This window comes from Verticillium nonalfalfae (genome assembly GCF_003724135.2).
Source record: "Verticillium nonalfalfae strain VnAa140/NRRL 66861 chromosome Unknown scaffold_62, whole genome shotgun sequence".
Lineage (NCBI taxonomy): Eukaryota > Fungi > Ascomycota > Sordariomycetes > Glomerellales > Plectosphaerellaceae > Verticillium > Verticillium nonalfalfae.
Window position 1 is genome coordinate 1 of NW_021167287.1, and position 27,112 is coordinate 27,112.

At 56.5% G+C, this 27,112-nt stretch overlaps 8 protein-coding genes across 8 annotated transcripts; 3 read left to right on the forward strand and 5 right to left on the reverse strand.

Annotated features, from left to right (window-relative positions):
• Positions 1-38: 38 nt before the first annotated feature.
• D7B24_007629 (uncharacterized protein) lies at positions 39-192 on the forward strand (the record flags this gene model as incomplete). Its single annotated transcript, XM_028641735.1, has 1 exon — positions 39-192. A coding segment is annotated over one exon (154 nt), but the record flags the coding sequence as incomplete, so codon positions are not given.
• An 825-nt stretch (positions 193-1,017) lies between these two features.
• D7B24_007630 (uncharacterized protein) lies at positions 1,018-2,922 on the reverse strand (the record flags this gene model as incomplete). The annotated part of the gene is made up of 1 exon (XM_028641736.1): positions 1,018-2,922. One exon carries the CDS (start codon positions 2,920-2,922, stop codon positions 1,018-1,020), a length of 1,905 nt encoding a protein of 634 aa, XP_028494305.1.
• Positions 2,923-7,263: 4,341 nt separating this feature from the next.
• On the forward strand, positions 7,264-8,050 carry D7B24_007631 (uncharacterized protein; the record flags this gene model as incomplete). The annotated part of the gene is made up of 2 exons (XM_028641737.1): positions 7,264-7,333; positions 7,389-8,050. The coding sequence occupies 2 exons, from the start codon at positions 7,264-7,266 to the stop codon at positions 8,048-8,050; spliced, it is 732 nt and encodes a 243-aa protein (XP_028494306.1).
• Positions 8,051-8,544: 494 nt separating this feature from the next.
• Positions 8,545-10,193, reverse strand: D7B24_007632 (uncharacterized protein; the record flags this gene model as incomplete). Its single annotated transcript, XM_028641738.1, has 2 exons — positions 8,545-10,052; positions 10,139-10,193. 2 exons carry the CDS (start codon positions 10,191-10,193, stop codon positions 8,545-8,547), a joined length of 1,563 nt encoding a protein of 520 aa, XP_028494307.1.
• Positions 10,194-11,498: 1,305 nt separating this feature from the next.
• Positions 11,499-12,128, forward strand: D7B24_007633 (uncharacterized protein; the record flags this gene model as incomplete). The annotated part of the gene is made up of 1 exon (XM_028641739.1): positions 11,499-12,128. The coding sequence occupies one exon, from the start codon at positions 11,499-11,501 to the stop codon at positions 12,126-12,128; it is 630 nt and encodes a 209-aa protein (XP_028494308.1).
• A 309-nt stretch (positions 12,129-12,437) lies between these two features.
• CCT3 (T-complex protein 1 subunit gamma) lies at positions 12,438-14,314 on the reverse strand (the record flags this gene model as incomplete). The annotated part of the gene is made up of 5 exons (XM_028641740.1): positions 12,438-12,524; positions 12,599-13,827; positions 13,884-14,092; positions 14,146-14,212; positions 14,290-14,314. 5 exons carry the CDS (start codon positions 14,312-14,314, stop codon positions 12,438-12,440), a joined length of 1,617 nt encoding a protein of 538 aa, XP_028494309.1.
• A 586-nt stretch (positions 14,315-14,900) lies between these two features.
• On the reverse strand, positions 14,901-16,133 carry D7B24_007635 (uncharacterized protein; the record flags this gene model as incomplete). Its single annotated transcript, XM_028641741.1, has 3 exons — positions 14,901-15,438; positions 15,503-15,865; positions 15,925-16,133. The coding sequence occupies 3 exons, from the start codon at positions 16,131-16,133 to the stop codon at positions 14,901-14,903; spliced, it is 1,110 nt and encodes a 369-aa protein (XP_028494310.1).
• Positions 16,134-26,390: 10,257 nt separating this feature from the next.
• Positions 26,391-26,843, reverse strand: D7B24_007636 (uncharacterized protein; the record flags this gene model as incomplete). The annotated part of the gene is made up of 1 exon (XM_028641742.1): positions 26,391-26,843. The coding sequence occupies one exon, from the start codon at positions 26,841-26,843 to the stop codon at positions 26,391-26,393; it is 453 nt and encodes a 150-aa protein (XP_028494311.1).
• Positions 26,844-27,112: the final 269 nt, after the last annotated feature.

A 27,112-nucleotide genomic window follows, 5' to 3' on the forward strand; every position in this document is an offset into this window, starting at 1 on the left:
TTCCAGACTAACAGTTGCTCTTCCTCGTCTCCCCGCAGTCTGCCCGTCGCCTTCTACGTCAAGCTCTTCGGCAAGGAAATCTCCGCCCAAGAAAGACTTCTCTGCTACGTCATCATGGCCGTCTCCACCACCCTGTCCTTTATCGGAACCGTTTGGGCCTTTTTGCCCAAGGACCTCATAGGCGCCGCGTGAACGGCAGCCTGTCGCTTTTTTTTTAATAAACAAACAAGAAACGGAAGAAAGACGAGGAGAGGAGGGAAAGACGAGGGGCCAAACCAGGAGAAGCACCGCCAGGTCGAGGAAACGTGCCTTGTTTCTTTGGGGGGGGAAGGGGGGGGGGAAACACCTGCGTTCTTTTTGCATCATCGGCGTCACATGCATATATATACACACAGATACAGCAACGTGAAATGTACAGAGTGGTCATGTCACTGCTGCCTGCCCTGCATGCCCTCCCAAGTCGCAGCATGTCCATGCCGTCTTGCCCGCACAAGGCCCGCCACTGCGTCCGCCTGTCGAGGCACGTGGTAGGTAGTCCGTCTTCTGGGGCGGGGTCAACTGAAGGGAAAGGGGGGCGGAGCGGGCTGATAAGACGTTTTGAAATCGATAAACGCCTTGGTGACAGGTTGAACCTCGCGTGATGCCGATTGCCCTCGGTTTATGCAACAGGGACGTATCACTACATCTTACCCATCCTCTAAAGTCGAACACGGCCTGGGCTGTCACATTTGGGATTCCCTCGCATCAGCTCCGAGCGCCTATAGGTGCTCGGGCACAGGCCACGCCACACGCAGTGGGCACAAGTCATAGTTAGCATGATCACGTTTCGGGGGAAAGCAAGGTGTAGTGGGTAACCTCTGGTATTCTAGATTATTCTGGAGATAGCTAATACTCAGAAGGCGAGTTGAGACCGTGCATCCAAAAGGCTATTCTGCGTGTCGGGCATCAAGGCACACCCGGGTGCCCATGAGCCGACATGCACCTCAAAGAGGGGATCCAACTACAAGAGACGACCAGCTAGGAGTGAGCCTCCTGCCAGCCGCCAACCCACTCGACGTCACCGAGTTCTGAACGTTTGTCTCGGCGCCAGTAATTCCAATCTCTGCCCTTATTCCATGGGCAATCCTTGTTTCGTTCCTTCACAGTCTTGTTTGGAGTCTGAATGTGTAATCCATACTGCTCCCAGAACCCCGTGACGGGTGTTGGCTGATGCGCCGTGACCGATGGTCGACGAGGCTTGAGCCAGTCAGGCGTTTTGTTTGGTTCTGACTGTCCGGCCAAGGCTCGACGTCGCTGGCCGAGGGCAGCCCACTTGTCAACGTTGCTGCGCTTGGGAGGGGGGGAGTAACGGGTTGAAAGGTCCACCGTGGACGGCTTGGGAGCAGGAGCCTCCTGGAAGAAGAAGCCGTCTGCGACCAGGTCGTCATCGACGTCGTTGTGCACGACAGACGCGTTGTCGGCGACGACAGTGGCCTGGTCCGCCTCTGCCGACTTGCTCTCTTGGCTCCAGGTCCTGGAGTTCATGGCACGCAATGACTCGAGTTGCTGGCGAGCCTCTTCTTCCTCTTCTTCAATGTCCTCGTCCCACATGTCGCTCCAGCTCTTGGATACGACATCACTGAGACGACCGAACCCAAGGGATCCGGACGAGTGAACATTGCGAGGCTTGGACATGGTGACAGGGAGAGAGCCACTGATGGCAGAGGTGCGGGGAGGTGGTCGAGACACGGCGGGAACCGGACGTTGAATGGCCATGGACTTCATCGACGTACCCATGGTCAAAGTCGAGTTGAAGGTCGAAGAGAAGGACGGTGCCTCGATGGACCCGGAGAACCACCCGGCTGTCCCGCCAGACTTGGAGAAGAGGTCTTCCGAGTAGCTCTCGTCGTCGGGGATGACGCTGAGCTGGCGGATAGGTTTGGGGGGAGTGGTGTGCAGGGCCTTGGTCCAGGGGAAGGCACCGTTGTCAACCATGGGGCTCTGGATTGAGGGGGTGCGCAGAGGCTCGCGGTTGGCACTGGCCACCACAGTCTTCTCAGTGGAGCAGAAATCGTCCATATCCTCCTCTGATGTGGTGAAGCTGACGAGACGGAGGAGAGCAGCGCGGGCCCCGATGAGGGACCGCTTCTTCGGGTCAAGACTCATCAGTTGCACGATGACCTCATATGTGTCTTGGGACATGGAAGGGAAGACGTCGAAAAGCGACTGCTTGTCACGAGAGAAGTCGAGGAAAAGGGGGTCGGCCTCGGTGGGCGTGGTGAAGGGGTTGCGCGAGAAGAGGACGTTGAGGAGGCAGATGCCGATGGCCCAGATGTCAGCCTGGGCCGGTGAGTAACCCGCACCGGCCGAATCGTACTGCTCGGGGGACATGTAACGGTCGCTGCCGACAGTGGTCTCGAAGGTCCATTGGTCCTTGGTGGCGAGACCAAAGTCACCTAGCTTCATGGCGCCGGATTGGGTGAGGAAGATGTTCTCAGGCTTGATATCGCGGTGATAGACGCCCATCTTGTGAATGTAGGTGACGGCATCCACAAGCTCGAGCATGAACTGACGTACGTGCTCTGTCTCGAGGGGGCCGTGGCCGTTGCGAATCGCCTCATACAAGTCACCTCGGGAGCAGAACTCGAGAACCAGGTATGAGTGCGACTCCGTCTCGAAGGCACGGAGGAGATTGACAATATTGTGGTGGGACAAGCGGCCGTGCAGCTGCTTCTCTTCAGACTTGTCATCAACCGCGAAGGCCATGCATTCGTCGTCAGCGTCGGGCGTCTTGGCAAGGCACTTGATGGCGACTGTCTCGCCAGTGAAAATATCCTTGGCCTTGAAAACCATGCCGAACGAGCCGGCGTTGAGAGGGGAGAGTGTTTGGTAGCGGCCGTCGAGGAGGACGCCGCTCTGGAAGTTGTCTCGAAGGCAAGACATTGTGTGTATGTGTGAAGAAAATGATAATAAGAAATTGTTGTTTGAAGGGTATCAGGAAGAGGAAGATGTTGATGAAATATCGATGAAGTGGTGATACAAGCAGGTGTGTAAAACTCCTTTTTGTGCTTCCTTCTCGATGTCCGCTGCTCAAAGAGTTGGATTGAGGGGTTGTGACGGAGCAGGTGCCGGTGGTGGTGATTCAGACGATACGAGTGATCGGGACACCGGGCGAGTGTTGCGGTTGTTGCTGACGGCCCAACTGGGACGATGAAGAAATGCTCTTGAGAGTTGCGTGCTGAATGTACAGAAAATGTGCGGGTCGGTCAAGACAAATAAGACGATATAAAACTCCTGTTCGTTCACGTATCAGAGGCTCATTGATAACTGGTTGGTTGGATCGAACGGTCGGTACAGATGGGAAAGAAGCGATGGTCGTTGTAGTTTTCGTGAAAGGCGCTGGAGCAGAGTTGCTCGAAAGAGTCAAGGGTCGTTATGAGGACATGGAAGACCGGGTGAAACAAGATAGGGAAGATGTAGTGAAAGACGTTGAGAACGGTTGTTGCAGCAGTCGGGGGCGAGACGGCGGCAGGGATGTTGTTATTTCGTGGTTGGAAGAGTGTGGTGAGCTTGGCTGGTGGAGGGACTCGTGATGGTCGGTCGAACGAGGAACTCGAACAGGCACGAGGCTGGAGCTGGTCGATGTGAGACGCCGGGTGGTCGATGACTAGCACCGTCGAGTCTTTGTTCTCTCAGCAGTCAATCGCTTGCTGGCAAGCAGATTACCCAGTCGGCCGGGGCGTCCAATGTTATGCAGGCAGCATTCGATGTCTTGAGCGTAACCAAGGAGGGCAGGCGAGTGAAGTGAGAAGCAGTCAAGCGACGACGGGTCGTAGCTTGGTCAAGTACTGTTCGGCTCCCGTGGACTAGCTTGACGTCGACGTGGTGACTCGGATGTCGGATGAGTCAAAGGCGGGAAGCAGGTGACTCAAGGCTGGGCAGGCTGAAGGACGATGGATGGGACCCAACAGGAACAGCAGGATACGCTGGGGCAGATGCGGATCAAGTAGGCCTCTCTTCCCTAATCTTCTTGATGGATGAGCTGGATCCGGAAGATGGCGTGATGGATTGCGTTGCGTTGCTTTGATTGCTCGCAAAGAGGTCTGGCTGGTTCTCCGTGGTTCGAGAAGCAACTGGACGTTCTGCTGGCAAGAAGTGGGGGTGGTCGTTGGAGTATTGGCAGTACGAGAGAGAAGCCAAGGGAATGAGCGAGGTGCAACGAGAGAAGGAGAGGCCTCTTTGAGGAAAGGAGGGCGGGAGAGGAGGGTAACGATTAGCAACGGTAGAAGGGCAGAGATGAGGAAAGCAAGAAGGGTAGCGGGGCGGAGGAGACGATGTATTAGAGAGGTGAGAGAAGGTGCAGGAACAAGGAGAGACGATGCGGATGTGGCGGTGGGAAGCTGGGAAGAGTGACAGACAGGGAAGGAAGAGGAGAGAGCAGCCAGCAAGAGAGCGAGCGAGACGGGTCAGAGAGAGAGAGAGGAGTGGAGACGATGGGGTGGTGGGATCTGGGAGCTGGGAGCCTGGGGGAGGGCGAGGAACGAGACGGAAAGGGCGGTGGCAGCGGCGGCAGGGCAGGAGGAAGGCCCGGCTTGACTGGTCGACTGGGTCGAGCAACGGGGGGGGGGGGCATGGGAATGGCGATGGCGCTATGGGGTGGGTCGATGGGGCCGGCGTGCAGGATAGAGCGACGACGCAAGCCCAGCAGCCCAGGTGAGGTGGCTGCGACCGTGCGACAGCCAGTGAGCAGCCAAGTTGAGGGACAAGTAAACAAACATGGTTGCACTTTGCGCACTGTCGGCATGACACGTTGTCGTAACGAACTACGAAGCTGGACGGGGCACGAGGCGCGATGCATCAGGTAGCCGATAGCGACAGACGTGTTCCCCAGGCCGTGTGCAGTACCAGGCTCGGGACCGTGTGGAGTACGACCATGCGTCAAGTGAGCAACAGGCTGCCAGGGCTCGCTCACCGCCAACACTGCCAGGTACTAGACGGTACGCCCTGGCCAGGTCGTCGCAGTCGCTTCCGGCGCTGGGCTCGCTACCTGTTCTCTTCGTATCGCTCTGGTTCCTGCCGTTCGGCAAGACACGCAACCCACACTGTCTGTGTCTGGGCTGGACCCGGACTCGGACCTGGACCAGGACCTTGGCCCTTCAAGGTTGGACCAGTTCGAACGAATGCGGCAGTCTCTCTGGCACTTCCTGTCTGCTCGTGCTCCTTCGTCTGTTGTCCGTAATCTGCTAATCTACTGCCTCCTGCTCCCCGAACCCGCACCGTGTTTCGCGCCCGCATTCTTTCAAGTGCCCTGTTTCACTCGCCCCGCAGTGTCCCTGATGGAGGCTTCCATTGGCCTCCATGGGATGATGAGCTGGACCCCTCGACTGCGCTCATCTCGTCCTGCAGCCTACCTGGCCTACCTACCTACCTACAGCGAGACGCTTGACCTCCAGGTACCTCGTCGAATCTGGGGAATACGCTGGGCAGAAACATAACCGCGAGGAGCAATGACCAGGCCAGAAGCAACTTTGTCCCTGCATGAGTCTCAAACAAAGACGCGTCAAGCACCATACCTCGCTCGGGGTTGTGTAAGCGGCAGCAGGCGAGCAAGTGACGATCTGTGATCCCCCTTTCCCATGTACTGAGTATATTGATCCATTCAACGGGCAGCAGGAGGGGAATGTTTGAGCGATCAGCTTGGTGAGAGAGTTTCATCTACACACGGGATGAGGGGGAGATAAGACACAGTGCCAGCGAGATAATGGTGCCCATACCATTCAGGGTCCAAGAGAAGAACCCAGAGGACCCAGAGATGGATGCACTGGTTTGTGAAGACACGCATGCCTGAGATTCGTTGCTCCGGAAAAGGGGAAGGGAGGGGGAATTGCACCAGCGTCACCTGTTCGTCGTGGTTCGTCATGGCACCCGGGGCCCGGTTTATCCCCAACAGAAAGAACGAGTCAACCTCCCGAGGCTTGGTCGTGTGACAGAGCAGGGCAGGCCCAGAACTGGCCACCTTTAGGTAATACTCCAGGGGCTGGCTGACACGACAGAATCGCTGCGAGCATTCCATTTCCGTCTTCATCTTTCGTCATAGTCATACCGTTCGGTCCCTGAGCAAAGTAGGCAGGTAGCGAGCGACCTTACCCGGCATGATCTTCCTACCCGTACCACCACGTACCCACGCGCGGAGCACCCTGTTCCATCCAGGCCCCCAAATGACGATGCGTTTCTGGCTTGGAAGCTGATAACGACAATCTGTCCACCCGGTTCGTTATCTGCCACTGATTGTTTTCTAGGCAAATCAAGAGCAGACACGACCGCGGGGCGGACGAGTCCGTCTGATGCTAGTAACCTGCACCCATACCTGACCCCTACCACGCAGCATGTACGATGAATGGCATTTGTACGTAGGAAGACCCTCAGCGGCTGCATACTGGAGGATGCACGATGCTGTGGCAGGCCCACCTCCCGTCCTCTACTGTCCGGTCCTCCTACCTGAGCAACCAGTGTGATGTGAGTGGCAGGCAGGAGGGACTCAAGCTCGAAGCTGGGGCTGGGTGCAGTGTGACACCTTCTCGCCTCGACAACGCAGTCGGGTGGAGCTCAGTGATGCCTCGGGCCCCATCAAAAGGGAGTGTGGCCCTGCACTTCCTATCGACGTATCCAGTAGTGTCCCAGTAGCGGCTGGGACGCTGAAGCTGTGGTCCAAATTCAGGGAGCACTTTCGGAAGGAGAGTGGCCCTCAGTCGTCCTGTCTTGGATGGAGGAAGGTTGGTCGGTGGTAGTTGGACCCGCCAATGGTCCACCATCGAGCCTTCAGCCGACTCCCCTAACCCCCCCCTAACCTCCAGACCATGCAGGTCCCTGGCTCCTCCATCTGCCACTGCACTTGCTTCCGGCAGCGATACCGAGACTGGCTGCTTGACCGCCTTCTCCTAATTTCGTTGTGCCCATTCTCCTGCATGAATAGATTCTCCCAACTACCACCCACATCATTGGGATAGTCGAATCATCGTGAACTGTTTGACCTAGGAATGGTGGTGAAAATTTTCTGTTGACCGGGGGCCAGCGATCGAACAACCAAGTATACCATTGCAGCGCACCGCTTCTTCCTAGCCGGTGAAAAATTTCGTACATCTATTTTCCGCTCAGCCTCCCGCACACCCCCCGTCCACGGTGCAACTTGGTCCCTCACCGCCGTTGCCATTGCCGTTCTCCCTGGCCCGATCGAGACCCGGCATGGCGTCCGCGACCGCAACCACGGAGTATTCGTGCGTCACAATGAAACTCTATCAAACGCCAGCTCCGTTCGAAGTCGGCAACCCAACATCGATCATAGTATGCGGCCGCAGTAGGTTTTCGATGATCACCTGATGTCCCGAGAACCTTGCCCTGACAACTCGCAGACTGGGCGGCGCACACCATTTACCGGAATCAGGCCCCAGAACTCACAACAACCGACGAGACCATAACCACAACCCAGCCAATCTCTCGTGATACCATCTCGACAACACAAACACCCTCATCCACCTCAGCAGCCTCCACAGACGACAGCACTAGCGACAGTAGCGCCTCCCTCCCCGTAGGTGCCATCGCCGGTGGTGTCGTCGGTGGCGTCGCCCTCGTCGCCCTCGTCGCCCTCGCCTTCTGGTTCCTGCGCCGCCGCTCAAGGCAACGGGACACTGCGACAAAAGCGCAAGCAACAGGAAACTACGGCGCGTACGGCGCCGGGGCTCCGGGCAGCGATTATCCCAGCGAGTCAGCCACGGCCGCCATGTCCATGTCTCAGTCCGACCGGCACACGTGGACGCAGAGCCCACCTCACCAGGGCGGCGGCCCAGAGCACTACTCGAGTCCCGGATATCCAATGCCGCACGGTCACCAACTTGTTCCGCAGCAGCCGCCTGTGGGCGAGCTCGGGTCCTGGCAAGGTCACGGGCTTGGGCCTGGCGCCGAGGCGATGGAGCTGGACGGAAGCTACGCGAACGAGGCCGGCAGGCAAAGACCGTTGTCAGAGTTGCCGGTGGACGGGCACCATGGGTCCGGAGGGTCGGGCTATGGGAGGTGATAGAGAAGACCTGGCGCAATGGGCCAGAAGGAGTGGATAATAATAAGGAGCGGCGTAGTGTGTGGCGAATACCCCTTTTTGGAATGAAACTTGGATTGCTATGCGTGTCTTCATTGAAGTCGTCGTGACGACCCCCTTGGTCATTGCTCCGGCAGCGATCCAGAAGTCAAGTGCCAATGTGTTGCTGTTTCGGAGCGTTCCCACGATGCGGGCTGGAAAGCGGACATGCGCAGTCACCTTGATGTTTGAAGCGCTTGACAGAAAAGTGCTGCTTTGATCTTCTCGTAACATCTACCCAGGTATATCTCCATAATGCCGTGCCTTGTGCCTCGCGTGAAACAGAACCCAACGCCAGCCATGTATGCAGTCCATTCAATCTCTCGAGCACCTGGCTCTCTCCACATCGCGATGACTCCTGATCCTTGCTGAATTTTGCGTCCTGCAACGCTCCCACCTTCCCTAGCCTTGCTGGTGTGATTCTCTCAGCACCATACTCAATAGACACTCCCTTGTATGCTCCGGTCGGCCCTCTCGGCCCGGTCGATATCGTCATCGTCATCCGCGTCCCTCCCACCGTCGGAGCCGACACTACTGAGCGCATCCCCGAGACGATTCGCACGCGCGCCAGGCACCATGCCGTATTCGTCCAAGCTTGCATCTTCCTTGGTGACGGCCTCATCGTTGACCACCGCAATAGGGCCCTTGCCGTTCACATGGCCGCCTGGCGTGTCGGTAGCATGTCCGTTGGCGTGCCGTCCGTTCGCACCAGTCGGGAGCTTCTCCAGCTGCGCCGCCAGCGACGCAACACGTCCGTGACCCCGATGACCGGCGTGCTCGTCCTCAGAGTTGTCCTCGGCGTCACTATTCGACAAGGATGCGTGACCAGAGTACGTGCCGCCACCGTCCCGCCCAATGTGGAGGTGAGGTGAACGAAGGCTGCGCAGACGGTCCTCGGCGGAGATGTAAGAGGGCGTACCATCGGGTGATGAGACAACCTCTTCGTGAGAGCGGACAACGTCAATCTGAGGGGTGGAGCGGGATCCGCCGGTGCCGCTCTCTTCGTCGTCGTGGTCTTCGTCTGAGCCGTATGCGAGCTGAAAGCGCTTGCCTACTGGCCGGCGACTGGCGAGACTCGAGACGGAGGGGGTCTGCGAGTGGGTCTGCGAGTGTGGCTTGCAGACAGTGCTGGCGGCCGCGGCTGCCTTTTCATCCGTCTGTCGCAGCGACTCGAGGTCGTCGCGGCGAACGTAGTGGCTTTGGTGGTTGCAGCCGTTGGGGCAACCACCCCAGCGCCGCGTCGGGACGAAGCTCTTAGTCTTCTCGATGGGGCTCGGGGCGACCTGCTTTTCCTTACCCTGCAGGACGCGTTCGCGCCGCAGCTCAGACCAGGTGCGGAGGTTATTCTCGAGTATGTATTTGCCGCTCTCCTCCTGTTTGCGCATGATGAGGAACTCGCAGTGGTTGACGTTGCGCAGGTCCTCAAAGTATTCAACGGTGAAGTGGTACCACTTCATGAGGAATACGCGGGACATGAGGCCGTGGGTGACGAGAACGCAGACGCTGGCAAAGTCATTGTCACCAAATTGACGCCACAGGCTCTCGTTGAAGCCGCTCACTCGATCGTATGCGTCGGCGGCGCTCTCGCCGTTGGGGATGCGGTAAAAGAAGTGGCCATAGTCGGCGCGCTCTTGCCACATACGCTCCATTTCGGCGCTACATGGTTGGAAGTTGCCAAAGTCCTGTTCGCGCAGCCGCGGTTCTTCGTGAACGGTGATGTTAGACCGCTTGAAGGGAGAGGGCTCGTCGTCGTCGGATGTCAGGGTGGCAAGGATGCCCTCAGTGGTCTCGCGGGTTCGGCGGTATGGAGAGGTGAAGAAGTGGAGGGTGTCGTCGGCACGCAGCAGCTTGCGCAGGGAGCGGCCGGCTTCATATGCTTGGTTCCAGCCTTCGGGCGTGAGCTTGACGCGATGGTCGGGTATGGCCTGGTGAATTTCTCTGTTTTCTAGAAGCAACAAAAGTCAGCACAGGAGGCAAAACGCGACAGGACAAGTGGGGGAGGGGCAGCCTCGATGGCGGGGCACAACATACTGTTACCCTCTGACTGGGCATGCCGGATAAGAATGATAAGTCTTGGTTTGACCATGTTGGGTCACGTTTGGTGGTGGTAGTGAAGTGGTACAGAGTGGCCGGGCCGTTTGGTGGTTTGGTGGAATGGTCGTGTGCACTATCGGGAGGGGTCGCGTCGGTGCCAGGCACTTTGCTGCAGGTCCAAATGGGGTGGGGGGGACAGAGTAAGAATGGTTCGATGTCGGACTACCTGATGACAGTCGGTAGGGCTAGAAATAAAGTAGAAGCCAACGAAGAGGCGGCTTGTCGCGGGCGGGCTCGCTTTAGTAATCCCAGTGGGGGGCAAATGGATGACACGACGTTGGGAGCAGATGGGTCGAGGCGATGGAATCCGACCGATGGTTGATTCACATGGACGGGTTGGCTTGTTGGTAATATATTAAGAGTCAGAGATGCAGAGTGCAAAGAGCAGCAGCTGATGCTCGATCCGGTTCCGGGCCTGGCTCCGGGGTCCATCCCCCTCACCTCTCTCTCATGCTGCCTGCCTGCCTGCCTGCCTGCCTGCCTGCCTGCCTGCCTGCCCGCCTACCTACCTAGGTAGGTACAGAGGTAGGTACTTAGGGGGGCCAACGAAAAGAAATACCTGACATATTTAGAAAGAGCCCCCATGGCCAGGGCAATCACGGTCACAGCGGTTGCTTCCCTGTCGACGATCTGTCGCGAGGGGTCGGGCGGCAGGCGCAGTGGCGGGGTTCTTGCTTCATCTGCCGTAATTCCTTGGCCCTGATTCGACGCGTTGGCTCCGAGCACAGGAACGGGCAGCGGGCCAGGGGTTTCTCGCGTTTTGACTCGTCGGTTGGGACTTCCTCTTGTTGGAGCCTTCGCCCCTCGTCAAAAGACAGAGACAAAGACGAGGAGGGCGAAAATGAGTCGACCGTCATCTATCTTAGGTAGGTAAGGTAGGTACGTAAGGTAGGTAGACACATAGATGTCTGTCCTTACGGCTCTTCAGGTTGGTTCGCATCTGTGAGAACAAAGGCTGCTGAGACGTTTGAAAGTCGCATCTGTCACCATGAAGACCACATCCCACTATCGATAGCGGAAGATCAAATATTAAGTGGGACCAGAATTGGCAGCGGGCAGGTCATCGCGAAACACCAAGGAAAGACTGGTACCCATCATTTTCTCAGCCTCATCCCGTCCACATGCGCGTCCTGCTACACCCTGATACCCAACTGCAAACCATCTCCCACTTCCTCAAGCCGCTTTTTAGTCGATATTCCAGGGCCCTGCCGAGAAAGAATTGACCCCTCGCGCCTTGTCCTTACGACGAACCTCGCCAGAGTAAGCTCATCGCCACCTTCCACGGCCAACGCCCATCATGTCCGGCGAGGGTCCCGAATCGATCCCCACCTCCGCCGACCCGCGCTCGAAGCGCCCGACCAAGCGCCGCGCCCTGACCCCTTCCACCGCCCAGGCCTCCTCCCTCGACGCCCTCTTCGCCAAGCCAGACCAGGAGATCCGCCTGCCCGCCGACGTCCTCCTGCGCCGCACCTCCGCCGCCGGCGCCACCCCCGAGATTGTCACCAACGTCCAGGGCTCCAGCGCCGGTGCCGGCTCGGGCGAGTTCCACGTCTACAAGGCCGCGCGTAGGCGCGAGTACGAGCGCCTGCGCGCCATGGACGACGAGGTGAAGATCGAGAAGGAAACGGAGGCGTTTGAGCGCGAGAAGCTCGAGCGGGATGCGCGGGACGCCGAGCGTACGAGGAAAAATCGCGAAAAGAGGGACAAGAAGCGGAAGAAGGGCGGCGACAAGAAGGGTGCCCACCCTGCTGCTGCTGCCAACAGCGGTGGTGGTGTGGCGAGGAGAGAGATCAAAGATGCAGAGGACCAAGGGACCAAGGACGGCGAGACGACATCGACCGAAACCGGGCAGAATGGTGACGTTTCCTCGGCGGCGGCAGCAGCCTCGAAGCAGCCGGCAGGCCTAGTCATCCACGACGACGACTAACCTACACGCCTGTCGCCATCATGTTCTGTACCAAAATTCCAGCTTCTTTACACAGCGCACGGCCTCGCGGCCCATATCCCGGCGAAGATCGTCGGCGAAGGCGACGCCGGTAATGGCGGCAAGTCGACTCTTGATTCCCGAGAACTTTTTTAGTCTAGGTACTCCTAATCCGACCCTCTATGGCTCGTAAGGTACAGGGGTATGGTGTCGCGGCATGCACTCCGTTTCGTTCCGTGTCATTCATGTCTTCCCCTCCTCCCCGAGGGCTTCATCTTCTCCAGCCTCTTCTGCGGCACGTTCAAGCCCCCTTTATTCCTCACCGCCTCCGCCCTGGCCCGGTTGCGCGCCCTTCCTCGCGCTGCAAATGTCGTCGACGCGGAGAAGCAGGCAGGCAGACTGTATGGATCGTTAGTAGGTGAGCCACAAGAAAAGTGAAGAGCGAGTTCATCTGCGTCGGGGTTATAACTCACCTCGATGGCCGTCTTGATGCTCTGCAGCTTGATAGCCTGCGGCTCCCAGACGCCGTACTGGTGCATGTCCACAATGACACCTTCATCGCCGTTGATGCCCCACGACGTCTTGCCCTCGGCGTGCTTGGCACGCAGGTCCGTCAGCACGCGCACGGGGCTGGCACCGGCGTTCTGCACCAGCGTTCGGGGGATCACCTCGAGGGCGTCCGCCACCGCCTTGTATGGCCACTGTTGCACGCCCTCGATGCCCTTGGCCAGCTGCGCGAGGCGCACCGACACGGCCATCTCCGTCGCGCCACCACCGGGCGACAGGCGCGGGTGGAACATGACGTTGCGGGCCACACCCATGGCGTCCTGGAGGTTGCGCTCAATCTCATTCAGCACGTCCTTCGAGGGGCCGCGCAGCAGCACTGTGCAGGCCTTGGGGTTCTCGCACTTCGTCAGGAAGGTGAAGTACTCGTCACCAATCTTCTCAATCTCGAACAGGCCACACTGGGTGCCGACGTCCGACTCCTGGAGATCGTCCACGCGGTTGACAATGGTGGCGCCGGTCGCGCGGGCTATCCGGTTGTTGTCCGTCTTGCGCACTCGCCGCAGGGCCGTAACGTTGGCCTTGACGAGGTAGTGCTGTGCCAGGTCCGAGACGCCCTTCTCCGTGATGACGAGGTCAGGCTTGAGCGCCAAAATCGAGTCGCACATGGCCTTGACCTGCTCCTCCTCAATCTGCAAGATACGGTTCCAGTCCTCCTCCTTGGAGATCTCAATGTTCGTTTGCGACTCGCCCTTCTTGTACTCGAGCGGGCAGTCGAGCAGCACGATCCTCGGGTTCTCTATTCTCCTGCGCATCTTGGGGTGCGTAATATCCTTGTTGACCATGACGCCGTCCAGCACCCTGCTGTCCTCAATCTCGCCACCAGGGACCTTCTCGATACGGGCGTAGCGCTTAATGTCGACCTCCTTGTTGCCATTGCCAGGCTCCCAAGTGACGGTGCGAACGGCCTTCAAGGCGAGCTCGCACATAAGGTCGGACCACCGGGACACAAACTTGGTACCGATGGAGGAGGAGATGAGGCTGTACATGGCCTTGTCGTCGGTGGTGTCGATGGGGGTGGAGATCTCCTCGACAATCTCAAGGGCGTCCTTCAACGCACGTTTGAAGGCGGCAATAATCTGGACGGGGTGGATGTTGCGCTCGAGCTGGGGCAGGGACTGGGCGAGCATCTCGCCGGCTATGAATAGGTCAGCGTTGACCTTCGAATAGGGTGAGACCTCACATTGGACGTACCCAGAATGATGACGGTCGTGGTACCGTCACCGACCTCCTCGTCTTGCGTTCGGCTGAGTTCAATCATGCTCTTGGCTGCCGGGTGAGACACCTCGATCTCTCTGAGGATTGCGTGACCATCGTTGGTCAGGACGATACCACCCATGGGATCCAGCAACATCTTCAACATGGCTTTGGGGCCCAGGCAGGAACGGATAATATCGGCGACGCTGCAGGGGTCAGATTTGTCGGGCACTAGGGTGATCGAAGTATGGACACGTACGTCTTGGCGGCAGCGATGTTGGACATCTGAGCCTTGCGACCCGTCTGTCGCTCACCACTGTTGGTGTCTGTCGGGTTGGTCAGCACTTAGCATCCAGGGGGGGGGGAGCTTCAGGAGCTCGGTGATGGAGGGGCGGGGACGTACTCATTACCACCACGGGGGCTTGCATGATGGGCAACGGTTTATGTTTTCAACCGCGAGAGTAAAATGTCGTGTTTGCAAGCTTCGGGAATCAGTGGCTTCTGGTAGACTGAATTAGACGTCACGTCGTTGGCAGCGGGGTGTGGTCGTCGTGGGTACAGGCACCAGGCTTCTAAAAAGTTCGTGCCCGTGAATGGAGATTTTGGCGGGATGAGCTGGACTCGGCGGAACAATTTCGCGGTAGTACCTTCCAGACATTCGGGGTTTACCCACACCGAATTGACCACTTGTACACCGAACGTGATAGATCTTGATTATGTAACCAATCAGCATCTTCTAACTTCACTTCACCGGGCTTCAGCAACTGGTCTAACCTGGTCCACCGTATCTTTATGCTGGTTGTTCAAAGATGTCTGGAAGCACTCGCCTCTCCCTATAGAAGGTATCAATACGGTGATTCTAGCAACCATTGTTGTCGCTCTCCTGCGGGGACAGCCAGGCGCAAGGCTTACAGCCTACGAACCTGAGCTAGCACCCACCCCAGGAGTCCAGAGCCAGAAGAATATGCAGCCTCAGCAAACCCATGAATGCTTGCGTCATCATGGACGTTCCCGTCATGTCTTCTTGGGTCGACCTGGCCTTTTTTTGGAGTTTGAGCATACAGCCGGGGGTGGCGGCAACATCTTCGTCTTCGTTCCCGCCACCATTGCCCAAGGGGCTTCAATTTCCATATCGACAACGCAGTATCCCATCGCCATGTAGCGCTGCACTTGCGCCCAAATTTGCCTGTCCGATTCCGCTGAATCATCGAAACGTTTCCAGAAAAGCTCTATTGCCTTGTTCCCCTCTTCCTCGCGCAGTCCGGGGATATTGGCCGCATGAAAGAAGTCGCCCTTCGTGTTCGACTGTGCTGGAAGCGGCGCCTGTCGCGATATGAGGAACAGTGGGACACCATCTCGGCAGAATTTCAGTCGAAGGCTCTTTTCCCTGGCAGCCTGACCTACCTCGGGAATGGGCATTGTCGACACTTTGTCCCGTGGTGCGGCGATGCGCAGCTCCGTCGTGGGTATTGGGTCTAATTCTCTGGGGGCCGCGCCGCGCACGTCGGCCAGGTTCATTTTGATCTCAATGACGATCCAAGGAATTGCATCACTGCTAAGTGTTAGTTTTGCGTTTTGACAAGGTCCATCTGCAATCGAAAGCGAGGGGTACCCACATCTCCACCTCGATGACTTTGATTCCACCTCGGCAACCTGGTCGCAGGACGATTTCAGACACCATTCGGAGGTTCTGATCACATGCCTCAGACCCAAGTTCCTTTCCGAATTTCTTAAGGGACTCGATGCTCTTGGGAATGCGAAAATTGATCCGCTCGACGTCTAGCAAGTGGTATCCAAAACTCTTCGAACTTTCAAGCAGCGCGCGGAAACCCGTGCCACGTTGTCGTCCCAGTTTCAAGGTCCGTTCAATGTCCATCAGGCCATCTAGGGCGCGCCCCTCTGAGGGTTGGCCGGGCACACGGTGGATTTGGCTGTTCCTTGCGCCGGACGCCGCCTGCGCGCGCTTGGAGGCCGCAGCACTGTCAAGGTAAGAACAAGATCAGCTGCACATCATTGACAGGATGATTGAGTAACGTACATAAAAGGCGCGCGCTTACACAGATTCTTGACGAGAACTTGTGCTCCTACTGTCGGATTCGTGTCAGGAAACGGGTTCGCAAAGCTGTACTCACCAAACGGCTGGGTCTGTAGCTCGTCCGGGGCCAGCTTGACTTCCTCAGCGGCCCGATTTGTTTCGAATGTAGGTTCGATGTTTAGCGCTCGATCTGTTGGGCCAAAGCCGCCCATAGTGAAAGCGCAGTTGAGTTGTTCAGGATCACAGGTCGAGATAGAAGGTCTCTGCCTGTTTAACCGCGCAAACTCCAGTCTCTTCTCTCCTCCGATAAGTATTCCAAGCTGTACCTTCTGCTTGATCGACATGGTGTCTCTGTAGCCAGTTGTAGTTGCCAACTTGGCAGCTGCGTCCTGGAGCTCTTTCTGGCTAGATGTCTGGCGGCTGGCCTTAGACACATCTGCCAGGTCAACGGAGGGAAGTGTTAGAAGGGGACAAACCTACTGTGTTGCGATTTGGGAGGGAAGAGGTCCTGACCCTTCTCGTTCCTCGTCGCAGAATCTGAACAGTATCAGCAAGTCACTCAACGTCGGCGCAATGAATGAAAGACAGAACTCACATGAGCTACGGCCTCCTTCGTCTTTGTCAGAAACACCGTCACTCCCTACCTCTTTCCCACGAAAGAGTGAGGAGCCTCCAAGCTCTGTGCTACGTCGTTTCCGTGAAGCATTCATCCTGGAAGTTGACAGATCTTTGCTTGTAATATCTCGGGATCCTTCTCCGGTCGAGGCGGCAGAGACACGTCTATTCTTGCGGGCGACGACGGTCTCAGTGCCCGGGGCAGGGTGTCTGGCGGGACGCCGTTTCATCGGCAAAACGTGTGCCATGTGCTCTGCGTCGCACGACACTTTGGGAAGTGGTTGACCTAGGGTATCGTGGAAGTTAGGTGCGGGAGCAGGATAGGCATCATCGAGAGGGTACAATGGCCATGCCAACAGGTGGGGAAAGGTTGGTAGTTTCAGTGATGCCTCGCTTTAGACAAAATACAAGCTGCTAAAGCGTTGTGTGAACCTCTGCGCTTCTGGGCGACTCCACGTTGTTCTCTCCCTGTTACCAAGAATAACAAACGACGTAAACTAAACAATAGGCAGTCTCTCGCCACTCGCTTCTTGCTGTTGACGCCTGAAGTAGGTCGCTTGTGATCCGAATATCTGTATAGGCTGGAGCCGAAATGCATGCTTCCCAAACCGCTCGAGCGTGGTCCACTCACCGGGATATGCAGTGGCATTCGCCGGTTTCCCTCCACCGCTCGGCGCCGGCTGCCCCACCTCAACCCGGCACCCGAACCGGCATCGATGTGTGCCGGAGACCCAGCAGAAAACGACAGCGCTCGTATCAGACACGGCCATATTGGGGCAGGTGCGATTGGAATGCCAGCTCCCAAGTGCCCCGCAGAAGCAGCACCTGGGAGGCTCTTCATTCACCAGCCGGAAGGTACTTTTCAGCTGGCAAATGCAGAGGCAAGTTACTCCCACTCAATAATCTCCCATTCTTCCCTTCTAAATAAATTCCCATTCGCCTCTTCTACGTACCACCTTACCATCCCATTTTTCGTTTAAATATAACATCCCATTCATGTCCTCTATACAACACCCAATCCTTCTCTTCTGCACAATATCTCAGTCGTCAATGGCTTCGATACCCGTCTTGATGACCTCGATACTCGTTTCGACGCCCTTGAGTAAAAGTTTGAGCACAACTTCCAGAGGATCAGGGAAACCTGCAGCCAAGTCCAGTCAAATCGAGATCAGCTTAGATACAAGCTCAAAGAAGGGGTCAAGCATGGAGCACGCATCGAACACAGCCTTAACACGACGGAAGTTCAGTCCAATACTCTACATCAAAATACTTACGCAGAATTCTTTCAGAAATACGAATTCAAGCGATCAATAGATCGGCACCACTCGATAAGGCAATCATTTCGTGGCAACCCCTTCATCCGATTCATTCAAACACCCCTGTTTCGAATTCTCCACCCTCGCTGGCTCATCTCATGGAATGTCAGAACTTTGGGCTGAGGAGCAGAGCGAATAGGTCTTCCGCACAGAAGTTCCGCAGGCAATGGATGGATATGAGGTCAAAACACATCCGAATTCTGGTGCTCGAACATCACTGTTTGGCCCTATCGGTGCTTTCAAGCCCGCCATGAAGTTCTTGGAGGCTCGCGACAAGGACAACAAGACGGTAAGGTTCTCTTTCCTAGTGTTTCCTCAATCGCCTGATCGTGCGATCAGCTGATGGGGGCCACAAGACATGGGCAAATGGCGCCCTGTCGTCAAGGGCATGTTGACTATTGCCGAGGACAAGGAGAAAGAGGAGGTGATGACCCCAATAAAGACCTCGATGGTCTCTGAAATGCTAATCGCAAGGCGGCTGGCTATGCCGCTGCTTTGCGGCTCCTTGATTGCCTCCAGCCGGTGGAGCCCACTGGAGCAGCCAGGCTCGGAGCCTCTGCAACTCTTGTATACCCGTCTCGTAGTCCCTAGCCCCCTGACCAGCCCCCTGCTCCAGGGCTCCGCAGGCGACTTCTGATTTGGGTACATCTAGTGAGTTTCTTTGGCGTATCAATAAACATCGGAAGACACTGACGCTCAATAGAGCATGATTGTATAGTCACCAATTCTCCAGCTATCGACGCTCGGAGATATCCAAACGTTTAGGGACCACATACGCCGCCATACGGCGTAATAGATCAGTACACTTGGGACACAGCATGCGTAGGACGAGTATTTGGCGGTGCGTAATTGGTTCAAGGTAGACTCTGCCATGGCTTTCCTCAATGACAGTATTTCTCTTTCCAGATTGCTATCGAGAGTTTTGCAAGAGGCCACGAGGGCGCTAGCCGATCAAATTGGCTGTATGTGTCGGAAGGCGCCTACGGAGCCATGGAACAGGGGCTGGTTAGGGCTAGGGACTACGAGAAAGCGTGTATGAGTGTTGCGGAGCCCCCCCTTAGCTGAAGAGGGCCAGAATTCAGATGTAGTCTAACCCCATAGCTAACATCTAATGTTTGCGGACCTAGTGCGGAAGCCCTCTTCACTCTGCTCAACCTCACGCTCTGACAGCATGCGAGGATCTTGTCGGCCCCGCCCGCTCGCCACCCTTCCCGATGAATAGCGGACGGTAGGTACAGTCTCCCCTCAACAAAACTTGACCAGACTAGTCGACGCCAGTCCCAGACATCGCGCACGCAGTGCACTAGGAGCTTTCTTGTTCTTGAGGAAAAAGCTATTCCCAGATAGCCGTCACTATGACAGTTGGTGAGACTGGCCCTTTGTTACCCCGGGTCGGAGCTAGGTCGCCCCACTGAACACGTTCATCCGGCCAGATCCGTCAGCGTTTCCGGCATGAGCACGATCCGCAAGCGTTGAGCCGAACTCTTTGCTACGATGAGTGTGAGCGTATTCATCACCAATACGCGGGCGTTATGGCCATCACGTTGTCGACGTGGAACAACGCTTCGAGCAGTTGCCCTACCTTCATCTGGCTACAGCGACATGTGGCGTGCGCGCCGTCGAACGGTCGAAGCAAGGTCCAACACGAGTACAGTCAAGGGGGGTTGCGATATCAAACAGTTTTCTGGCTTCACACCTGAGCGTCGTTGTAGGAATTGAAACCATCTGAGTGGCTGGTAACTAACCACACGTCTCCAGAGGCCCTTCCAATCACTGCAGCGTGTTGAGCCTGGCCCCATCACGACAATGCCCAACTGGGCCGCGCGTGCACAAGATCAGATCAGTGACGGGTAAGAGGTGGAACCCGTAGGATAGTCACTACATGGCCACGGTGTTCCAGCTTGAACGATGAAGGGCACTTTCACAGGATGGTCCCAAGCCTACATCCCATCATTCAAAGCCCTCCAAGAACGGTACTGCCCCACGCTCTGGGAACGCGGCGCGTAGCAGCTTGAGCGGTGCGAGACCTTGTATCCTGTACACTGGCGTTTTGCCGTCAGCTCCCTCTCGCCATGGGCTGGAGGTGGTGATCTCGGGGGTCGAGGCGCGGGACCGCGGGACCACAAGGAGAAGGACCTGTCTCAGAATGCCGCTGTCTCTCGTCTCTGTGCCGCACCGAGACCAGGGGCGTGGGTTATGAAGCAAAGAGTTCACGGTTCATGGGTTGTACCAGGTAGTTGGACGGTGAGGCTGCTGTACGATTCTACCTTGGTAGCCGCGTTGGACAGATCTTGTCGTTGAGACATGGCGTCAAAGGGGGAATGAAGAGATCTCTTCGCGAGAGGCGGTGGGATTTCCACAGCTGAGATGATCCCGTGCAAGGTCTGTCCAGCCCGTAGTAGCCTCGCTTAATCGTCCCGCGTTGCGTTCCTCACAAAGGCCAAGCAAGCTGGCGAAACATAGTGCTTTGAAGGAGACCGGTGAGCGAGAGAGACAAGTGACAATCTGGTCTACGCCTCTGGCTGGTGACATCTGAGTCAACGGGAAAGAAGAGGGAACACATGGTAACGAGCGGCAGCTCAGACAATGCTGGGCCCGAAGGTGACAGCTCCGTAGCCCGCTGGACACGGCATGGCTAGCCCGGACCGTGGGAAGTAAACCCGCTGGCCCAGAGCACTCGAAACACTGGGTTGTCCACCTGTCGTATGCCCATCGAAACCGCCCATCATCCCTTTGAACCCGAAATTGATCTCAGTACAAGCAAGCGCCCCATAAGCCGTATACCGCCTTCATAATCAGGTTTAGCGCCGCTACATTTATTAACCTTGCTCAGTACCTAGAGTCCTACCTCATTCTAACGTAATCCATCTGAGATCCTCGCTATAAACCCAGTACGCCTGATGTCATTAGGTGGGCTATAGTACTATAGCTTATTGTGAATGTACTGTGGGCTAGGTGCATGATTTGATTCGCTGTCAAGCTCATTTCTGCCACGTTAGTTGGGTCCTTCCAGTACGTATTTTTTGTACCTGAGATCAATTTCGGGTTCAAAGGGATAATTGTGCCACACCAAGGCGCCCTGTGTTGAGAAACGTACAAATGTGAGTGGGCAAGTTGGAAGCTCCAGCTAAGGGACACACATGAAAAGTGTTGTACAGGAGAGGGTCGAGGACGTTCGGGGGTACGGCGGCAGTACCGGGCACTTTGCCGTGTTTTAGATCGAGAAGTACGGCGATCGGAGCTACAGGGTCGGGTGCTGCAGGGGGCCACAGAGGATTTGCAACCTGTAATAGCTCTGGCACAACCAAAGTGGTGCAACTTGTCAGGCGAAGCACGACGATCAGCCAATGCAAGCCTGACAGGTTTTCGTTCTTGATAGATAGAAAGGAACGACAGCGAAACGCCAGGTGTCCCCTAGCCCGGTTGGTCAAAGTGTTCAGACTCTCCACTGCGGTGTTTATGGGATTGGAAGCCGAACGAGGCGTTATTGTTTCAGGCAGATTCTGAATTTTGACTGGCAGGCCAATGGCTTGGACGTCGAGGGTCGAACAAGATTGGGCGCATGTTCTAGAATGACGAAACTGTCGAACATTAGACTCGCAGGTGGTCCGAGTATGGAGAGAAGCTTCCAGAGGCTTGAACAGCAGAGCACCCGTATGGCGGGTTGACACGTTGCTAGCATGAACAGGGAGTCAGTCCATGGGCTCCCGATTGGATAGGTGATATTCTCGCCCTGTAACAGGCGGGCACGCTGATTGAAACTGTCGGCTTTCATGACGAGCAGTAATGCGGATAACGGGAGATCTTCCGCGACTGGAGCCGCGGAAGGGATGATTGGACCGGACAGACACAATGGCGGACCGAGGGGATATTTTCCGAGTTATAGGCTCTTCCCGGCTATATCAACACTTGTTGGTTTGTTCAAACCGCGTCGGGGCCGTGATGAAACGGGTTAAACCGACATGGCCGAACCCGCGGGCGGGCGAGCCGACGCGGCAGTTAAGGGGTGGTGTAGCATGAAGGCCGGCTGAAAATGCAAAGTGCTGCGAGGGGCCGCATGGGGACGAAGTCGGTCATGCCATGCCTCAGAGAGGAATCCGTAGGCGTTGAGAGCCATGTGGAAAGTGTGAACGAGCGTTGTCCATTGAGGTGGTGTGCAAAGAGCAGCCAGTGCAACGAATTTGTGCGGATATGCCGGCCTCGAATACGCACCTCCAGCATAAGGTAGGTAGGCAAGATGCGTGTCGCGAGACAGGATTGGCTGGTGTGCGTTGACAGTCAAGCCTTCTGGCCATGAAGCCGTCTAGACTGAGATTGGGGGTGTTCCTACTGACAGGCAAGGGCTGCCACCCACTCAATCCATCCCTCCATGACCAATGTGCTGGCTTCAGCTGCCTGGAAACGAGAGGGCGTCCTTGGCCGGAAGGGAATGCGTACTCGTGATTGAATCAAAGACCCCAACATGGGATACGAGCGGGACAGGAAGAGATGAGATTCAGGCCCGAGGCGCCCGAAAGTCAAGCAAGGTCGAGAATGCGACGTGGAAACAACGCTTGCTTGTGATGTTTTGGGTCGGCCCGCCGTGTTCCAGTCCAGTATGGCAAGGGCGCGGGTGCAGCATCGACCTCCATGTGGCTCGACAAGAGCGATCGAGGGAATGCGGCTGACCAAGATTCCAGGTTGAAGTGGAATGTGGTGACGAGGCGATGAAACCACACGCGGCCTTCTGCCGTGGTGATGAGATGACGGAAGGAAAAAAACTTCACTTTGGGGGATCGTGCAAGGCGTAACCCCCTATCCTATCTGCCCCCTTTTTTACAAGATGCACCCACCATTGATTGCACTTGCCTATGAACAGATGCCTGCTTGCATTGTACTTGCACTTTGACTCAGTAAACAGTCAGCCAGCCAGCCAGCAGAGGTCTGGGCCAGAGCAGGTCCCCACTGAATTAATTCATGGGGTGGCCTCCACTGTTGATCGCCACCCCCCCCCCCCCCCCTTCTCCTTCCTAACTATTCCCTATTCCCTAGTATTTCCCTTTCACTCCCCACTGTCGGGCCCGGGCTTGCCTGGCCTGGCGGCCACCCTTCAGGCTGCCTACAGGGCACAATGTGCCCCCAACATTGGCATCGCCCCCCGTGCCCCCACCTGGCACCGGCCGCACCTATCTTTTAGCTGCAACCTTAACTATTCGTAGTACATGTAGCGCCATCGTTCGGTTCATCTCTCGAGGTGTGGAGGCTGCCAGGTGTATCCTCTGCCTCAGCAGGGCCGCTACGCGTTCCTCACCCACAGGGGCGAGCCTTGCTCTCAAGCCCCCCCAGAAACCACTAAAACATGGCACCATCGATCGCCACCTAGCCGGCCCCTGACACCTTGTCCGCTTTTGATTTTTTTCCCTCTCGTCTCCCTTGTGATGTGTGACGCATCCAATGTTTTTTCTTGCTCGTTGATACTTTCGGCTATGGTGTTTTGTGCGAGGGAGTCATCGTCAAAGACCCGTCTGGAACCTCAGCCGGTGGAGTAGTCGAACACACCACACCTTTCCTAAGCCTTCTCTTCTGTTTTGGTGAGGGCCGAGAACGAGGACAAAGTTTGATGAATGATGGGAATGGGGGTCACTTGAAGCTGTGCGCAATCGGGCGACCGGTCCAGGCAGGTCTGCCCGCCAAGATGGATGTTGCTGGTTGAAAGGAAATGTCTGGAATTTGCCTTTCTGGTTGCGTTTCACTGTCTCATTGGTTTCAATCGCGCGTGGTTGTTGTCTTCAGTAGATTATTCTTTTTTTTTCTTCCCTTTTTCTCTGGCTCGCGCCCGCTGCATGGCCTGCTGCGGCTTGCTGCGGCTCTGATGTTGCCTCGCCCGGCTGAGCGGGAAATTCCAATTACACAAATTCCATCCATCATCGTACTGATCGAATTCGCCCTGTTAGACAATTCGAAAGCGGAGCCGTGTCCAATTCATCACCGATCCACGAATGGGGTCCAACGTTAGGATGAATAACATGGTTTTGCATTGAAGGGTGTATGAAGTGAAGTGTCATCATGCTTGCGGACCCCTCTGCCCCCCCCCCCCCCCCTCGGGCTCGCTTCGCTCGCCCTGGCCGGTGTTTCTGAGCCCCTGGCATATCCCCCGTTGAACGACGTCACGATATCAGGCACAGACAGGCACCGCTGGCGGTGGCATTCACGAAAGCCAGTCAAGCTCGCTCGACCGGCGAGACCGCCCGACTGTTGACTGTTGCGGTCATCGTGACCCGACGATTTGTCGAGCCAACAAAGTGCGTCCCAAGTCTGCACTCTCTCCAGACCTAAGCAGAATTCGGACACATGAGCTAAACAGAGCTTTCCCCGTCTTTTCTCCGCATCGCCTAAATCACCTGTTGCAGCCCGAATGGCACGTCGTTGCAGCAACATCCACCTTATTACAAAGAACACACAAAAAAAATAGAGAGACGAGGGGTGGAGGCGGAGTAAGAAATCGCCCGCGGCTTCCTCGGCGCGTACGTAATGGCGTGCCCTCGGGAGGCGGAAGGCGGATAAGTGTGACGATCACCCTTCCTGTCAACCCCAGTCTGGGCAGCGGAGCCCGCCGTCAGAGGCGAGAAAAGAGGCAGATGCAGGATCGGACAGAAAAAGCGACGGAATGGACAACGAAAACCCCGATGGCTCCATCATGGTGCCGATGCATCGCAGTGTTGTCAACAATTCGATGAACCGAAGACTCAGAAAAATCTTTTTTTCCTGCTCACCTGTCCCCCTTCCCCCCACCCCCATTTTTCTGTTTCGCTTCATTGCTTCTTACCCAGAAGGGACGGGGAGGGGGGGCGTACACTGACTGGTTGCAGAGCGGTGGTTCGCCTGTTCTGTCCGGCCATCGGCGCGCGCGACGAGCTGAGAGCCATGCCACGTTGTCAAACGTGGATCGCGGCCCTGTCCCCCCCCCCCCCCCATCCCAACATTGACAGGGCAAAGGTGCCAGAAGCAGGGGGGACGTTAGGCGGGTGCCACCTCTGTCTAGCTTTTGGCTTGACCTGTGCAAGGCAGGAAAGGGAAAAATGCCCGGCGAAAAACCCAGATGACAGGGGTGAGGAGCCAGGATCGCCAAGGCAGAGAGAGATGGAGAACTGGAAAGAAGAAAACTAAAAGCAAAATATGACAATGTAAAGGCAGCAATGCATTTCAAGGCAAGCCAGGCAATCAGACGCAAGGGAGCCGGGAATTCAGTGATTACTCTGGCACCGTCTTCTCGGGTTTTGGTAGGCATGTCGGGCGCACTTCCAAGGCGTAGTTCTGTTTCAGTTTGGCCGGCGCCTTGCTCCGGCTCCGTAGAGCGCAGAGTTCCTTACAAACCAGACCGGGCAGCGATCATTGTAGCGACTTGTGCATCTCACAGTTCCGACAACCTGGCCAGCTGCAGCTGCAGCTGCGCCTGCGCCTGAGCGGCCTGCTGGCCCTCCCCAGAATGCTCTGCGCTACGTGAGTCGTGGCCTGCCAGCTCAGCAGATCATCGTGAATCGGGATTTTTAGGCCTTGGGACGGACATAATGCCTTTGGGCGTAAGCCCGCTTCCCACAGCTTGCGATCCCGTCGTCGGTGGTGACTGTATTCGCTTACTTGCTGTCTTGACCCAATCTCGCACAGCCGACACCGGCCGCTCCCTTACGCCCGCTCTCGGTCGTGAACCTGTTCGTGACACAACCGAGCGGCCCTCCAGTGTGTCCACCGACCCACCGAGGTGGGGAGCGGAGACCGAGCCCGGTGCCTAAACCCCTGCCAGCGTTGTGGTTCTGACCGAAGGAACGTAAATATTTCAGTTGCAAGAGTCACATCCGTGAACGTTGTCGCACAGCACAAAATGGACTGAGGAAGAAACAGGGTGCGTCATGGATTGTGCTCAATTCTTGGTCAATCTGACGTTTGATGCTATGCTTTGCTGGCTGTTTGCTAGCCATGCAAGATCACTACAGTCGCTGTGCGCTGAGGATCAGCTATCTGAGTACGCTCTGGAGGTAATCCCGGACATCCAATGCCGCGAACCCCCGATGCCGTACCATTGCGAAAATCCCTAAACGCCTCGCCATTCCCGTGGGTATCCTGCCTCTGTCCCGCCATTGAGGTCCTTTCCCATGTCATAGTCTTCGAGCCCGTATGGTGCCGAACCCAATGTGTCGTCCATAAGCTTCCATACATCCCCGCCCTCCGTCGAGTGTGGTATAAACAATTGTTGCGCCGTGGTGTGCCATCCGGAACTCGCCTTGCCGTCAATGACAAGGTCGATGGACCGCCATGGCTCCCCCCAAACTTTTTTTATGATGCAGTACTCCGGTGTAATGCCCGTACACGTGTTACAGCAGATGACCCCAGACCAAAGGAGATTGTGTCGATTTGTGGTGATATGCCGAGAGGGGAAAGACGAGAAAAAAGAGAAAGAAAGACATGATCGAGTGAGTTGTGTGTTGTGTTGTAAAATGTTGTGTCAAAGTGTTGTTGAAGATGGATGTGTTGCGTGGCTGTTGGTGGTTGTAAACCTGGAGCCTAGTAGGAGCGTCGTCGCTGGGTCCTGATGCTGTCGAACGATGCAGCGTAGCCGCAGAGCTCCTTCTGTGTCTTCTCGTTCAGTTGCAGGTAGCTTTCCGTGTTGGACGACGCGTTGCTGCCCATGGAAGCGAGGCTCGTGTTCGAGCTCGAAGCAGTGAGGGGACGGGTGGTGTTTGGTGAAGAACCTGTGGGCAGGTATGTGTTGGCCGAGGACAGGGAGCCATATGACTGAGCGTTGGAGAAGTCGATGGCGGGAGGGAGATAGAATCGGCTGGGTTGCCTCTGACTTGAGGTCCACGGTCCGGTCGAGGTGTTGAGGCCGGGGGAGCTGGCAGCAGAGGTAGACGTCTTCTCAAAGTCGGCCAGGCGGCAAGATTCAGAGCAGTAGGCGGTTCCATCAGTCTGCTTGTCGCAGCCGAGGCAGAACTCGTGAGCCCACATGTCGGCCATGGTGTCGTTGTTATGGGTGAATGAAGATGTGCAAGGTGCAAGTGGTGAGTGCTGAAGCGGGATTGTCAAGGCCAGGCAGGGCTGGTCGAGGCTGGCAGTGTATGTTGGAGGAGCTAATTGAAGAAGAGGAGGATGCAGATGATGAATTATAAAGACGCTGAGCAGGTTTGACTCATATCAGAACAAGCCAATGCAACAAAGAGTGCTGGACGAGATGAAGTCGAATGATGAAGGGGAGCAAGGTGGATCGAAGAGTGGGAAGAGGTCGG